The following is a 15,528-nucleotide window of genomic DNA, read 5'->3' as shown; positions in this document are numbered from 1 at the left end:
GCCTGATATATCAAGAAAAAAATGATGGCTTACTTATGAGGTAGTTTACTAATTTTTATCATTTCGTCTCGACCACTTGACCGAGTCCAAGTTCTTTGACATTTGGGTTTCTAGGTTCGACGGAGATCATAATATTCGTTGGATCATCATTTCGTGATATTGCTAACCATTTGGAAAGAACCTCGAGAAGTGAAACGATTCCATCCGACTGAGCTTGAAGCTTTACAAACTCGAAACAATTCTCTGAAAGGTTAACCGCAGAAAGCAGCGATAATTTACCTCGTGCGAACCCCCAAGACTCAGTAATAAAACAACAAGAAACCTACCAGAGTTCTTCTTTCCGTAGTATAGTAAATGTAAGAATAATGGAAGGACCCTGCAAGTCCAAGAGATAAAAATGGGGAGAGAAAAAAAAAGAGAAAACTACCGAAACTTGACCCATCTCCAAGGGAGAAGAGCGTGCATTAAGAGAGACAGGGCGAGTGACCGACCCAAGGGAAGGAAACGAAATGTCACCGAAGCTAGAAATGGGAACGCGCGTCGTATAAACAATATACGAATGTGGAAAAAAGAGCCGCGGAAGAAGAGTGAGAGGAGGAGGAGGAGGAAGATTTGCGATGAGTATAGGAAAACGGAGCTGCTGCTGTTTACTGCTTACACAGTGATGGGGAAACTTTAAATGGCACAGTGCTAGAAAGCTCAAAGCAAGTGGCTGTGCTGGTGGAGAGAAAGGGGCGGAAGACACGAGGGAGAAACAGAGAGAGAAAGAGAAGGAAGGCTGACTGACTGACTGACTAGTTTGGTTGGGAGTGTATCCTCGTACGTTTTTTAGCGTGTGTGAGAAGGAGGGCAGCGTCGCGACGCCACGTCGCGTTTCAGCCCTCCTCTCAAGCTCTCGAGCTTCTGGCTCTTTGGCCCCCTTCACTTATCTCTGTACTCCTCGCGTGTATGCATCATGCATGTGTGCACGTTGTACGTGCTTCCTACCCTTCTTGGGAGGCATCGTCGTTACAGCAGAGTTGAAAGACTCGGAGAACGTTGTTCACGCAGGGATGAGATGGGATCAATGTCTAATGAATCACGTTTGCGGAAACCATTTCGAACCCTGTTTATGGACAGGAGCATGTTCGCTGCCCGAGTCCTGAAGGATTTCATTACCTCCGGACAGTGAATGAATTTTAAACGTTTCCAGTGTCGCCGTCAAACGACTTCGCGCGACTTTCATTCATCTCGGGTTACGTACCGCGCCTCATCAACCTGCTGAAGTACGATTCGGTGGGCTCATTACGGTTCTTAACTTTTCACATTTCGCATTGGTCGGCTAAACTTTGCAAACCAATTGACTGTCCGGATGTAATGAAATCCTTCAGACCTCGGGCAGCGGACTGCCCCAGTCAATTCTGATTAGTTTGCAATGTTTAGTCGACCAATCGGAATGCTTGGATGGTGGGAAATGTGGAAAATGAAAAAGCGTTGTACGCTCCAGAAGACTCTTTCCGTACTTGAAAGGAAAGCGTGTGCAACTGTTGTGAGGATTCGAAATACTACTGAGAAAATACAAGATGGTTACCATAAAAAAGAAGATGGTGCTTTGCGAGAAGAAGAAACATGTCGCCGAGGCTCGTCTTTGGGTATCAGTAACCGATATAAGCTCACTTAGGGTAAAAGCCCATTGGGATTTCCCTGAGGTAGGTTCTCATAACAGGAGACGACAATTCCCTGAGGTAAACCCTGAGCGGAGACGACGACGTGGACGCGAAAAAGTGCTGCTTATTATTCATCGGAAAGAGTTGCAAGTTTTTCAATTATAACCAAGTATACAATGTTAGGCGCAATCAAGTTACGCAAAATTCGCAGAGCTAATTGTAAGAATCTTGACTGGTTTCAAAACTCACTTATCTTCGGCCAACAACCAAATCATATCATTTGTCCCCCAAACGGTTCGAACCATTTTATTAACAAGATGCTAAACTTTGGGCGACTAGTAAAATGGACAAGGATTGAAAAGAGATCCGATGAGGATGAGGAATACGAAAAATTGTTATAAGTAAAGACGACGATATAATTTGTTGTTAATTTGACGCCATCTAACGTCAATCCAACACTGTAATCTGACGGTAAATTTCCGAATCGACTACGAAAGATGTTTTACAATAAATTTCCGCGTCGTTCAATTTCAACATAGCAGCTTTTACAATGAAATCGGGGAAAGTAAATTTAGTGGAAAATTGTGACTTACCTCAGCCGGTGGTTTTCCGGCGACGCTGACGCACTCCAAGGTCAGTTCCCGGTCCTCGGTTGTCACGAGAAAGTCCCCTTGAGTAATTTTCGGCTTTTGGGGTGGCACGAGGACGGTGAGATATGCGAATTTCGATCTGAGACCCGGCTGACCGTCGTTGGTCGGTGATGCTTGGCACTGATACTTCCCATCGTCCTCCAACTCGACCGGGTGTATGCGCAGCGAAAAGTCACCTGAAATATAAAAATTTGACAGAAGTTTGAAAATTGTTGCGTGCGAGGATTCGTTCACGATTCAGTTGCAAAAAATTTGTACCATATCGTTAGGAAATAATGCGACTAAGGTATAGACAAACCTAAGTTGGATGGGTCGAATTTTATTTAAAAAAATTTCTTTTGAAAATTAGGGGAAAGATTTGAATATCGCTGATTTTATCGAAAAAAATTTGATTTTTCATAACTTTTGAAACATCACATTATCGTTCCATTTTTTTTCATACCAAAAGCATATTTTACGTCAATTTCCATGAATACGGACTCATTTTTTTCTTGTGATGCGATTCACTATAAGTTTCCTGAATCTTCAGTACTATTGGTGTGATTTTTAATAGCAGTATGTACTTCATTCGCAAGGTTATTTGTAAAGAATAAAAGAGTTAGGGAAAAAACTCAGTCCAGATCTTTTATAGAGAATTCATTGACGGTCAAAATAATCTACGATTTATTGAAATTCTGGGATTAAAAATTTTTTTTTTCTGAGTTGCCAAGACATCTCTTTAATATTAAATGAGAGAATTCGAACCTTTGTTTCATCGTTTCCCTTTTGTTTCGATAATTTCTTCGTTTGTTAAATGCGTGAGATTTGAATTTAAGGTGTTAGAAATTTGAAAAAATCTCGCTTGTTTCCATTTCTCTTCGTTTTCCTCAGATCGGTTTTATTTTTCTTCAAATTTTACGAGTCAGAAACTAATCCTAAGTAGATAGGTTATATATGGGTAAAATCCTACAGGCGACGAAGTGTTTGGCGGGTGTTAGCACCTGTTAAAAGTTTACGGGGTGAATTTGAAGGGTGGGCGATCAATTCTGCCCCGACGGTTTTCGCCAGTTACTGCAGTTCTTTTCCCGAGTTTCAATAGTTCCAAGTTTCTGCAACGTTCAAAAGTTCCCATGCTTCTTCTTCTTCTTCTTCTTCTTCTCCACTTTTCTTCTTTATTTCGGGAATTTCAGCTTGAGGTTTTTCGCACACACATACAAGAACGAATAATTTTGCACCGCAAGTTTCGTGCGGGTGCCCGTTTCCAAGTGCGAGGGGTTTTAAGTTTAGAGTATACGCATACGGATGTTAAACACCTAAAAGTTCAACAACTCAGAGTTTTTCACTTTTTCTCGCAAACCAGTCAATTGCCCCCCACCCACAATTTTCAAACCAGACAACTGGGGGTGTCGGTTTTTCCCCTTGTTACAAGTTTGTCGCCCCTGAAAATCCCTCACGATTATTATACCTGGACTAAATGTGGACCGAGTTTATACACTCTTTTTTCCACAATTACCCAGAGTGTCTAGCTGTCAAGGTAAAATAACAAATTCGAGAGTTGTCAGGGAATTTGTATGCGTGTGAAAAATACTGGAAGATGTCAGAAAATTCAAACACCGTGTGCTGAAATTTTTCTATGTTCTTTCTCACTGTTGTAAGATTCTTTTAAATGTTGATAATTACTCTCTGTAAAAAAATTCAGGGGTTTAAGTGAGGGAAAATATAGTTTATTGAAAAATTTCAAGAATTGATAAATTGATGATGAGCACTATGTAAGATTTATGAAAAATATTATAAACAAGTACTACAAACAGTTAATATACTCACAATCAGATTGATGTTTCTACCTTCAAGTATCGAAAGGATGTCCGATCCTAATCCTTCATTAGTTTCTTCAAATTTGAGTGTTTGTTGATATATTTGGCAATTGAGTTTAAGCAAAATTTTACCGAAAGAAACATTGACCTATTTTAACTTACGATGGAGAAATTTAAAGTCTAATTTTTATCTAACATGTACGTTTTATATGCCATAAATCATATGCATATTGCAAAGGTTCTGTAATCCATTATATATTAAAAAAAAAAAAAAGAAAATAATTGAGGAGCTGCGTTCGAACATTTCTCCTGCAAGTTATAGAATCAACGTAAGTGTTTGAGATAAGATATTTGAAGAATGTTTGAACGAAAACTTCAACTCCGCCATTTTCTGCTTCGTTTCAAGCGGTTGAGTTCCGTCTCTTCGTTTACTTCTAACTAGCGCGATGTGGCTTTTTACGTTTCGCATATCTTACGGTTGTATAAAATGAGAAATACGCAGATACATATCCTATAATAAATAGAACGTGGGTAAATGATCGGTATACCCACATTTGGAAAGCATTTACGTTACACTGATATTTTCCCACGTTTATCCCAACGGCGATCTGACTATGAAAAAAACGGGGGGGAAAACGATATCGAGAATATGCCCTCGGTTATCGACATTCTACGCCTATTCAGACACAGAACTAGAGAACTTGTGTCTACCATCGGTGGTAGTAGACGAATCGATGCAAACACGTACAATCACTACATGCGAAATTTCTTTTGTTTCTTATTTTTCCTTTTATCCATAAGTCGCGTCGTTGTATAAATTGAAGATAATTAACGGTTGAAATTGGCGCTGAGTTGAAATAGTCATTGGGATCGTTATAATACGCAATAACAAGAGACCTTCGCATTTATCACTTGTCACATCCAGTCACGTTATAGTTTCCTCTAAGTACTCCAAGTATTTTCCCTGTGCTTGGTTCCACACTGTTTAACGGCATATGCATGCGATAAAATATAGTTTTGTGTTCGGTTAAAGTTTTCGCGCAATAATTCCCGCATGTATTACATAATCCATGTATCGATTTCGATACTACTCGCACTAATTTGAACCGGCAGACAGTTGTGTAGATAGTATTTCATACGGACTGTTCGTCAACTCGCGTTCTACAATGCTGTCGAACCTATACAGTACACATGCAGAAATTAACACTCGACACTTTGTTTCTCATCACTCGCAGTGAAACGCAAAAAGGAATTCACGCACGTTTGTAATTTTCGTATAATATATGTATGTACCAGGTTATGTACAAGGTGTACACTTTGGTGATGAAAAATTCGATCAATGCGGTAGAGGTAGAGAGAGAGAGAGAAAGAGAGAGAGAGAGAGAGAGAGAGAGAGAGAGAGAGAGAGAGAGATGTGAAGATGTGGAATAATTTTTGCGAGAGGAAAAATAAGAAATGTTAAAAATGAATAGACGGATGAAATTATTCTAAAAGCGTGTGAATATTCTTTGCACGTACTTGTATACCACCTACATAGATGTGTATATACTTGTGGAAATTTCAGTGTAGTCGTAGATCTCAAAGCGGGTTTCCTGCACTTTAGGGGAGTTTGCACGCCTTTGCATGCTGCACCTCTTTCGCAAATTTTAACGTGACCTCCTTTCGCACCCTATGTGTGACAGTATCATAAGGAACCTGCATGAACATTCAGCAGCCATCCAGCCAGCCTCCTTTCTCCAGAGCAGTGCACTTAACGTTCCGCGCAGTTATGGAATAAATAAATTTAAGATGCAATTTGTCGCGACGTAGGTACATAAGAGATCAGTAAAGTTCCTTTAATTATTCATCTCAATTGAGACACGTTTCGTATGTTTGAACAATTTGCTAATTCAAACCAGACCAATTCATTTCATGTTTTGATCGATGTCACGTGATGAAGTCAATTTAAGTCACTTGACATACGATGTCTGAAGTCACAAGTCCCCGATTGCAAAAGCTCCGAGATTCTGGTGGTTTTCCAACATGGATGTTGAAGGGTTTCCCACTCATGCTAGAAACTCATCGCGGAATCATTCTTTCCCACGTTCTCGTCTCTGCTTCCTATCGAATCTCGGCCAATACTTGGCAATTTTCAAATCAGTTGAGTGGAGAAAAGACGTCTGTGTAAACCAGGCTACCTTTTATAGCAAGAAGGTGACTCTCGATTGTATGGAGTGCAGACTAAAGTAGGTACCTTTCCGGAAAATGAACACTCGAGAGATCTCGAATTTGATCCTACAACCACATCTCAACCGACTGAGGTAATTCATGATACGCGGTTGAAAGATGCCGAGACAGTGACGTCAGTCCCTCGTTCTGCAATAACGCTACTCATCTGCTGAATCAAGTTTTGTTTCATCCTTTGTCTTTTCTGACGTGGTTATTTTTCGATGACGGCTGCGGATTATCGTGGTCGATTTAAATAATCGCCGAGTAGTTTTCTTCTCTCGGCTAGATCATTAGTACGGAAGTGGTTGGATCGATGGATGGCTGGTCCATTAGTTAGTTCAAGTACTACACACCGCGATCTATACATTCAAAATAATGTGATGAAATTAATTTGTAAGTAAGATACGCTGGCACGATAGGAGATTACGGTGATACGGACGATCATGGGCGAGCATTTCCAACGTGTTCCTTCAGCGTCGCGTACACGGGTATCCATGCATAATTCAAAGCTTGTAACAACGAAGATAGTGTGCGAAGAGGTGGAGCGAAGACTTTCCAGCACTCTGCATGGTGCACTTATCGCGACGATCATGAACAGCAAGCGAGCTACTGGTGGTGATCGTTGAGATTGCGGAAGCGCCACGGAAGGCCAAAACTGATTGCAAGTGGTGGAAAATGTCCCCGTTTCAAAGTGAGCGAGAACGCATCGTTGACACGGGAGCTAAGAAACGATTCTAAGACACGCTGACCTCGTACCTTTCCGCTTCTTGGCATGTAGCAGCTACTGTGAAAACATATCGGGATACAAACGCCAGTTTCAGGTGTCTTCTGAATGGTGGTTAGAGGTATAAGAGGTATACTATACGCTTGTCTGTTAACACCCACCACCTACTGCCGAGTGAATCTACTGATCATCTGATTATACGACGACGACGCCATGGCAAATTGCTACCAGCAGACACTTGGGCGAACTTCGAGTTGGATTATTGGGGAAGCTTCGTTCCATCACTTCCATCGAGTTGTTCGTTTTCTCCTCTCCCCCATTTGCCGTGTGTCTGGGGACTGTTCTTTCTTTTTGTCTTCTCTTCTGACGTGTTCCTAAAGAGTGAAAAGTTCACGAGATTTTCTGCTTCTCTATCACACTTTACGATCAGTTCACCGTGTAATCGCTTCAATCACTGGGGATATGAACAAAAGTTTTGGCTTTATAAAACGCGTTGAAGTTTACCGATCATAGATGATTGATGCTGGTTACTTATAGATATGATTTCAATCATTAACACTGAACTGTGTGGAATGGTTTGATAAGTCAAGAACGCAATTGAGAAAGTATTCAACGTTGAAACAATTTTACTACGCGTTTATGGTTTCAGTATGCGATATATTTTCGGGAGGAAGGTTAACCTGACCATACCAAGTTTTGCGGTCAACTATAAATATTATAAAATTATGCGTTGTATAATTGTTGAACTTGGGTTGAAGAAAAGTTTCGAGTTCAATAAGGAAGTGCGTGCGTGGCGGTGCGTAATTGAGCGTAAGGAATTAAAAACAGATTGAGATAATACCGACCGGGATGATAAATGAGTATGGATTTATAATTGATGAAGGGTGACTCTGCAAGGGAATTACGTTGTATAAATAGTTGATATTTCGCAAGCAGCCCGGCGCGACAGAAGGAGACACACAACGCGGCGTGGCGGCGCCCGCAGGCAGGTATGAGGTAAGATATATCGCCATCTTGGCACGTAACGGTGGTAAGGTTAAGGTGCCGGTATAACAAAGCAGTAACCGAGCACCAAGGGAGTTGTATTGATTTATGGATGAAACCATTAAGCATTGAAGCGTGCGCCAAATGTTTCAGAACTAATTTAAACTTCGGTGTGCAATTCCGGGACGACGTCGGCTTAAAGTAGCAAGCTTTCGCAGATCCCTCGGCTTCTCTCCTCTACCTCCCTTTTATACTTACCAACCTCAAACGGCATCAGGAACCACGATGTATTCCTACAGTTTAAAATCACCCTCGTGCCCCAAGTAGCCTTGATGTGAAATGGATAAAAATAAACCAGGGTATAATGTACAACGGAAAAAAGTTTTTCGATAATGAATCATGCGTGCAAAATTCGTTTGTCGAGTAACTCGCTATGGGGATTTCAACGGTTTTGCCAAATTACTTAAAACGCGATGCGGAAGAGTTGTTTCACCGTTAGGAAAGTCGGTTGCTAATCCAAATCATGGTAGTGGAAGACCGTCGAAGGTACGTCGTTTCTTGCAGATATTTGCAACGTGTGGTATCATGAAAATGATGTTTTATAGCTTGATCGTGGTGCTTTACAGGCGTTATACTGGGGTGTTTTCTTCGGACAAGTGAACGACGAGCGATTAGGGATATTTTTATATCAAGCGTCGGGGTCAAGCATGGTACTATAAACGTGAAACTGCCGAACCCAGCTAGCTAGGCAGTCGCCGTCGTCCACTCATCGTCAGTGTGGTGGAATGGCTGGCCTCTGTCCCGGGTTGTAATTCGGTGGTGGCTACATCGCGCAGTGCCAAGGGGGTCGAATAAAATCAATTGGCCCCTCTGAATTCGTTGACGCACCCTGCGTGCAGAAGGTAGAAGAAAGAAGAACAGTGAGGGTGGAGAGCGGTAAAAGAAAGAGAGACACAATCTGCAGAGGTGGGGCAGAGAGATAGAACGAGTCGGAGAAACCACTTCGATACGTACAAATTGATTGATACGTTTCCCTCCCGGCTGCTCGTCTATCCCTCTTATACCTCGGAGCTTCCAACCCCTCTCCAAAGGGACTTCCTTTAATCCTCGTCGTCGTTGTTTCCGTCTGTCGATAGTTTTATCCTCGCGTGTAACAAGTTCGGGTGAAGACAATAGACGCGAAATGACAGTGACAAGCGGTGTTAATTTGAAGAACTTTTGATACCCGCATGTGGCCAATTTCCCACGAATTACCAGCCCAATATCACTACTCCAACGTCGAAAATGGACTTTGCTGTAACTTGTACACTTTTTTCCGCATTTCAACCAATCAAAACCCCCGACAGTTAGTTTGGTTTAGGCCAAGTATAATGAAGTGTTCGACTTTTTACTCGGACGTTAACTCGATTCTCGATGAATTGAATTGTTTGCAGGATCATACATGCTGACGGAATTTTGGAAACAAATTATATGCTCACTTGGCATAGCTAGTTTCGCTTCATTTTACGATTCAATAAACTGAGCCCTCGCCTCGGTCTAATCTGGCTGAATACAAAGGGAAAAGCATCGAAGAAAAGGACCAATTTGGGACTAATCTCGTGGATGTTACGAACTAGTCGATGAGATCAGAGGAAGAGGATCGTACCGGCTATACCGCAAATCCAACTAATCCCACCGTGGTGTTACTACCACCAGGATTGAGGGTTCTTCCTTCCTTCCTTCTTGCCTGCCTGCCTGCCTGCCTGCCTGCCTTCCTTCCTTCCTTCCTTCCTTCCCGTGCGTGCGCGTGCGTCTCGTTTAAGTACTAAACCATCGATGCCGTAAAGACACCAATATCTTAGCGAGGAAGCAGCGAGCTCCAACGACGTCGAGAGTAGATTTTGGGCTAGAGCGTCGATATCGATTGACTTCGCGGTTCATGGGCTCATTCGATAAACAACGCACCACTCGGCTCGGCTCCACTATACCCCGGTGGGATTAACGGACGTATACCAGGGCGTTTTCTCTATCCTGGATTACTTTAATGTGCTCAGTGATCGTGAAAATTGTCAAATTAGAACGTAGAAATTATTATATTCAAAGACGACGGTGGTTGGAAGAAACCAGAAAATCATCGGACATGCTTGCATTAAAGAGCATGACCAAATAGATAATGAATAGTTGTTTACTGGGAGTTTACTTCGCGAGAATCTCGAAGGACTCGACCATTTTTTCCCGGTTATTACACGAAGGAGATGCGGTGATCGAGTTGATTGAGGGATGAGTCGGAAGTTGCTTAGTCGAGCGCCGACTCATAGGTTGCTCTTGTTCAGTGTGAACAGTTATTAGAGGGGTCGGCACGTGAGGATTCTTCACAAGGGTTGGTTGGTTGGTTGGCTGGCTGGCACCCCTCTGACGTCGTCGTTTATGAGCTTTCAGCCCTGCTGGCAGCCAGCTCACTCCACAGAACAAACCCGCAGTTATTATGGAGTGATTTCTACGGCACCACCGCCGCGTCCGTCAGCCCCGCGAGGAGCACAAAGCCGGAAAGAATCAGAAGTATTGAATGCCTGTGCGTGCAGCTGACAGGCCGACAGTAGAATTTTCATCTCACGATCATGTTCAGCAACGGTTACCAACCTGCTAAAATCTGACAAATTACGATCGTCCGTCGCATCAACGTTTTAAAACTTTTGGGTTATCAACACGCGAAGTGCACTTTGGTGGCTGGAATTAGTGTGACGATGCCGCGAGAAATTCAGAATAACATTTGACATCTTCGAAAACTGGTCTACCACGTCACTCGTGACGAAGCTATCCCATCAATTCTTCAATTTCCCTCTTTTCCCGCTACTAGCTTACCTTCCTCGTCGCTGCCAATCATTGCGTATCTTTCGTATCCGGTCAGGTTCCGCACGGCGCCAAGACCGAAATCATCCTTGGTCCATTGAACGGGACCTTTCTGATGGACAACGCGACAGGGAAGAGTGACTTCGGATCCGACGACGGCGGTTTGATCTTGCGGGTCGGTTACAATTCTCTGAAAAAGCATTTCCGTTGTTGACACTGTCCTCGACGTCGTGACCAACGACGATGACCATCCGGACCTCGCGTGTCCCGTCGCACCTCCCGCAAATTCGTCTCCTCTCCCTTTTGACGTGCAAAACGTCAATAGGATCCAACCCACCAAGAGGATCGAATTGCCGACGATTCCACCCCATCGATTCCTGCAACGATAAAAAGTAAGGACACAGATTAGGACGGGTGGAAAAAGAACATTACGGTTATTGCTGGCGGAGACATGCAACGCCTTTTTGATTTATTCTCTAATTCCGCAGTCATCGCCTTGCGGACTTTTTGCCTCAAGAACGCAACACATGGAAGATTCGTATTGGATACTCTGAAAACTGTCTCCGAGGACTTTCTTTCCACACGCGACACGGCCTATTAATTGGAAGGAAGAGAGGAAAAGGAATCGAGGATGGTGAGGGTCGGAAGGGGGTTTATAAGTCGACGTGAAAAGCCTCGTATACTGGAAACGCACGATGTTTATAACAGATAAGAAGAGGAGGGAACTCAACGTTCGACCGGTGAGTGTATTAAATAAGTGAATAGCTGATGGAAGGTGGCGGATCGATATTACGAAGAGAATTGTTCTTTTCGGTACGCATGTCAGATTGTATCAATCAACAAACGGGAAGACGACCCGCGGGAATTCCCTAAGCGTGTTATCATTTCGTGAGGCAACGATAAGACACGTTCGTTAATTCGTGATGTCCTACAATATGCAACGATAACGAATACGATGCCGAACCGGATGAACACCAGAGTCGTAACTCGGGCGGCGGACACCGCACAAGTACAATTATTCGAATTATCCTTTATTATTCAAAACCTATTCAAACGCTCAACCACCAACTACTCGCCTTGGTTATTATCCTATTGAGCTTGTAAGACGCTCATGCTAGTCGCCGCTGTCTAGGCGGGAAGTATCTGCACACGGACGTTGGCGGTGCGTACAATTTTCATTAAACCACACTCTGCAGGTACATTGTATGGTACAAGCGTTAAGCACTAACTGGAATTCATTACGAAGAAAGATCTAGTCTCATGGGATGTGGGTAAAAATTATGTCGAGTTGTGATCTAATTTCGTACACCACCATAACCTGCCCATGAGTCACACCAATCGAACACATCGATACTCAAGTCAATTAAGTTATGTTGGACCATTTCTACAACCAGTTGTCATTTTTTCATCCTGAATCACAGTTGTTTCTTACACAGTCTGAAAAAATATTGCTGGAAGGTTAATCACCTGGATTAGGATGAGCCGAGTGAAAAATGGAGACCTTCGCAGAAATGCTGATCGGAAATTGAATCGCTTACTCGGGACTATAAGATTGGATTTATAATTGGAATTATTTAAAAGGATTGAATAATTCATGATAAAGATTATTCGATGCTTGCACGACGAAGCTTTGCCGAAGGTGTAAACTAAAAATAAAATCGACATTCTGACCCAAGTTTTGTCGTAATTTCTAGAAACGATCATGAATATTGATGAGTCGGGGTTTAAATTTGATGAAATTCCGGAATCTGTTGGATATAAAATGATATGAATAAATTGGCAATTTTGTCGAAGTCAGTATGAGGCGCGTTTGAGAGCTTCTTTTTTTTTCATTACTTCCCGTATCTTTTTCATTTTTCTTTTTCTCTTTGCCCGCGTATTCCAGCGGGTCGATCCCGTTGATTTCCGTGACGGATAGTCCCCTGGGAAGTTAAGGAATTCTGGTCTGTGTCGTTAGGTCCGTAGTAAATCGACGTGTATTGGTATGGGTGAGCATTACCGCCTTCATGCCATTGGGGAGTTGCTCTACCATCCCTGTGACGGCAGTGGACCGAGAGCCGTGGCTCCTCCGGCATTGAGGGTAAGTCTGGCTTTCCGGTAAACAAACTATACGGATCCCTCGAAAGTAAACAATCAATTAGCACCAGCCAGCCAACCATTAACGTGGCCGTTCCCGCAAGATCTCCGTCTTCGCGGACCATCCCTCTTCTCCTCTCCGTTCCACCTCCAACTTCTCTCTTCGTTTTCCGCCTCGCGATCTCTCAGGGGAAATTTTACCCCTCAAAGATAATCTTGGATTCGAAGCTTGTTGGTAAAACAATTTTCAAGAAATATACCTGCGCCACGCGGTTTTCACCCCTCTTCTTGAACAAGTTTATCCCTACTGCTTTTATTTGTTTTTTTTTTTTTACCAATTTTTTTTTTCAGAAAGATCATCTCTCGTTTTGCCTGCATCATTACTTCAGCTGTTCAATCACGTTTCTTATCCGACAGTGCAATATTACATTTTCACTTTTTTGATATCGAGATGACAGTTCTTCTATCGGTACGATTTTTTTTTTTGTTACCCACATTTGGAACCGTGGACTTCTTAGTATACGGTCAAGTACATTCGATTCGATCCTAAATTTTTAAGCTTTCCGATTTCCGTACCCTTCGATAATCACAACCTTGCGTTTCATTTTCTAATGAAACTCAAACGTCTCATCATTCATTTCTAAATTGGTGCGATAACTTCGTTTCACGAACTGTTAACGTAACACCCTTCGAATCCCGATAACCATAACTAGTTATCCTATCATCTGGTAATCTGTTCGCTTTTCCGCGTACGTATAAGGTGATCGTAATCGAGGGAGCGCGCCGGAATTGAAGTATAAAACTGAACGTCTTCAGGTCCGTGCCGCGGCGCGACGTTACGGTAATTTAATGGAGCTCAGACAGCATCCGTCCGTCCGCGGTCCATGGACCAGAAGAATGGTAACGAACCCATCAACGTTAACGATCAATTTGTACGTTGTTAACTACCGATACTTTTTATCGAGTTACTTCCGGTACGATGATGCAGCCTCCACGCTGCGGGTACCTAGTTATGCGGAGTACAAGAGTCACTCACCCTCTCTATCCAACCATACAACGGAGCCGACGTCATATCGTTGAACCGAAAAAGTTGCGAGCTGGTCTGGGTATTCGGTTCGGTCAGAGTCTAACGAGCAAATCAACTCCTGGGTCTAAATTGGATAGGAAGTCACTTTTTCTCATCCTTCTGCTACTTCTACTTCTACTTTTTTTTCTTTTTTTTTTTTCTTCGAGATCGATAGAAAGGCAGCTTATAAGAAACCACCCTCTAGCCGAGTATTAAAGAAGGCTGACCATCCACGTCAGTTTTCAACTAACAGTGCAGTTTGGAGGCTGCGTGAGGAATATGGGGGCGAATTCTCACATGTGGGAAGCACCGAGCAGACATGATGAAACTTTCCGGCACTCTTGGCAGCCTGGATCAAAGCCGTTGGCAAGGTTTCGAGTTGGGAGGACGGAACCCTACGCCGCGAGTCGTAGTTTATACTGCACAAATTTCAAGATTCCCAGAGAGTTTCCGAGGGAAGGCTTGGCTTGCTTTTCAGCTGCAGAACCACGCGCGGTATTTTCTGCCTGCATCTACACGCCCGTTTCTGCTGGGGTTGAAAAACTCTCCGACGATTCATATTATTATACCGGGTGCAGGGCGGGCGCTGCGTGAAAAGCCGTAGAAGTTAAGGGGTCGAACCGGTACGAGTTTGTAACTCTGATGAATGGGGGCAAATATACGTATAGGTATACCGACACACAGTTTTTCCCCCACGTGGTAATTATTTTACCTTCTCAAATGGGAACTCGATCGTTTTTATTTTTCTCGCCTTCCCCTCCCCCCCCCCTGCCTCCCTCCTGCCCACAATTTTTTTTTCATTTGCTTTTCGAACCGGCGACAACTAATTACCGTCAATACGAATGAAAGGGTTCGCAACTTTCTCGAGCACTACGTTTTCGTTTTCTCAAAGTCGGCGGTCAGGTCAAAATGAGAAAATTATCATTAAAGGACTCTCCTCTAATTAGATTAGAAGGGTAGTCACAAAAACGATTTCTCCTCAATCGAATTACTCGAGCGTGATCACCCGATGAGTTTAGAATTCGTTTGGTATATTGTTTGCAACTAAACCGATTATGGAAAATCAAAACCAACTAATATATCTCCGAGTGTGAAAACTGAAAAAACAAAACACCAAGGATTTATCAGTTGTATCATCCTCGTAACTTTCGAATACTTTTTAACTTCACATTTTCTTTCTCTTTCTCATTCTTTCATTTTCGTTTCGTAATTTTTTTTTTTTCTTTTACTCTTCCTCTTCAAATTCTTTTTGATACATAATAAATTGCGCATCGCGGTTTGTTTCCGCTCGTCGTCGAATCCGCGTCCAATTACGTCTGGGTTAATAATTACAGCGTGGCCTAATTAGCGAGGTTAATCCGGTGTAAGGCAACGCAACCCACTCCCTCGTCTCCCCGTAAACTACAAACTGGATACGATATAACGTATATATACATATACAGACACAGACACACACTACTCTGAATCACCTTTATGCGTAGTATCGCGTAACAAGTGCTTTGTACCGTGTATGTGTATATATATATATATGTATATATATATATATATATAT

At 42.7% G+C, this 15,528-nt stretch overlaps 1 protein-coding gene across 1 annotated transcript in view; it reads right to left on the bottom strand.

Moving 5' to 3' along the window:
• LOC124308813 (irregular chiasm C-roughest protein-like) overlaps window positions 1–15,528 on the bottom strand; it is a 90,287-nt gene that overhangs the window by 20,287 nt on the left and 54,472 nt on the right. The window contains exons 2-3 of the mRNA XM_046771920.1: window positions 10,847–11,211; window positions 2,240–2,472 (exon numbers count right to left, since the gene is read on the bottom strand). Coding sequence (XP_046627876.1) covers window positions 2,240–2,472; window positions 10,847–11,211 — 598 coding nt within the window. The remainder of the gene's footprint in view (window positions 1–2,239; window positions 2,473–10,846; window positions 11,212–15,528) is intronic.

The sequence above is a fragment of the Neodiprion virginianus genome, chromosome 7, assembly GCF_021901495.1.
Source record: "Neodiprion virginianus isolate iyNeoVirg1 chromosome 7, iyNeoVirg1.1, whole genome shotgun sequence".
NCBI lineage: Eukaryota > Metazoa > Arthropoda > Insecta > Hymenoptera > Diprionidae > Neodiprion > Neodiprion virginianus.
This window is presented reverse-complemented; position numbering and strand designations above follow the sequence as displayed.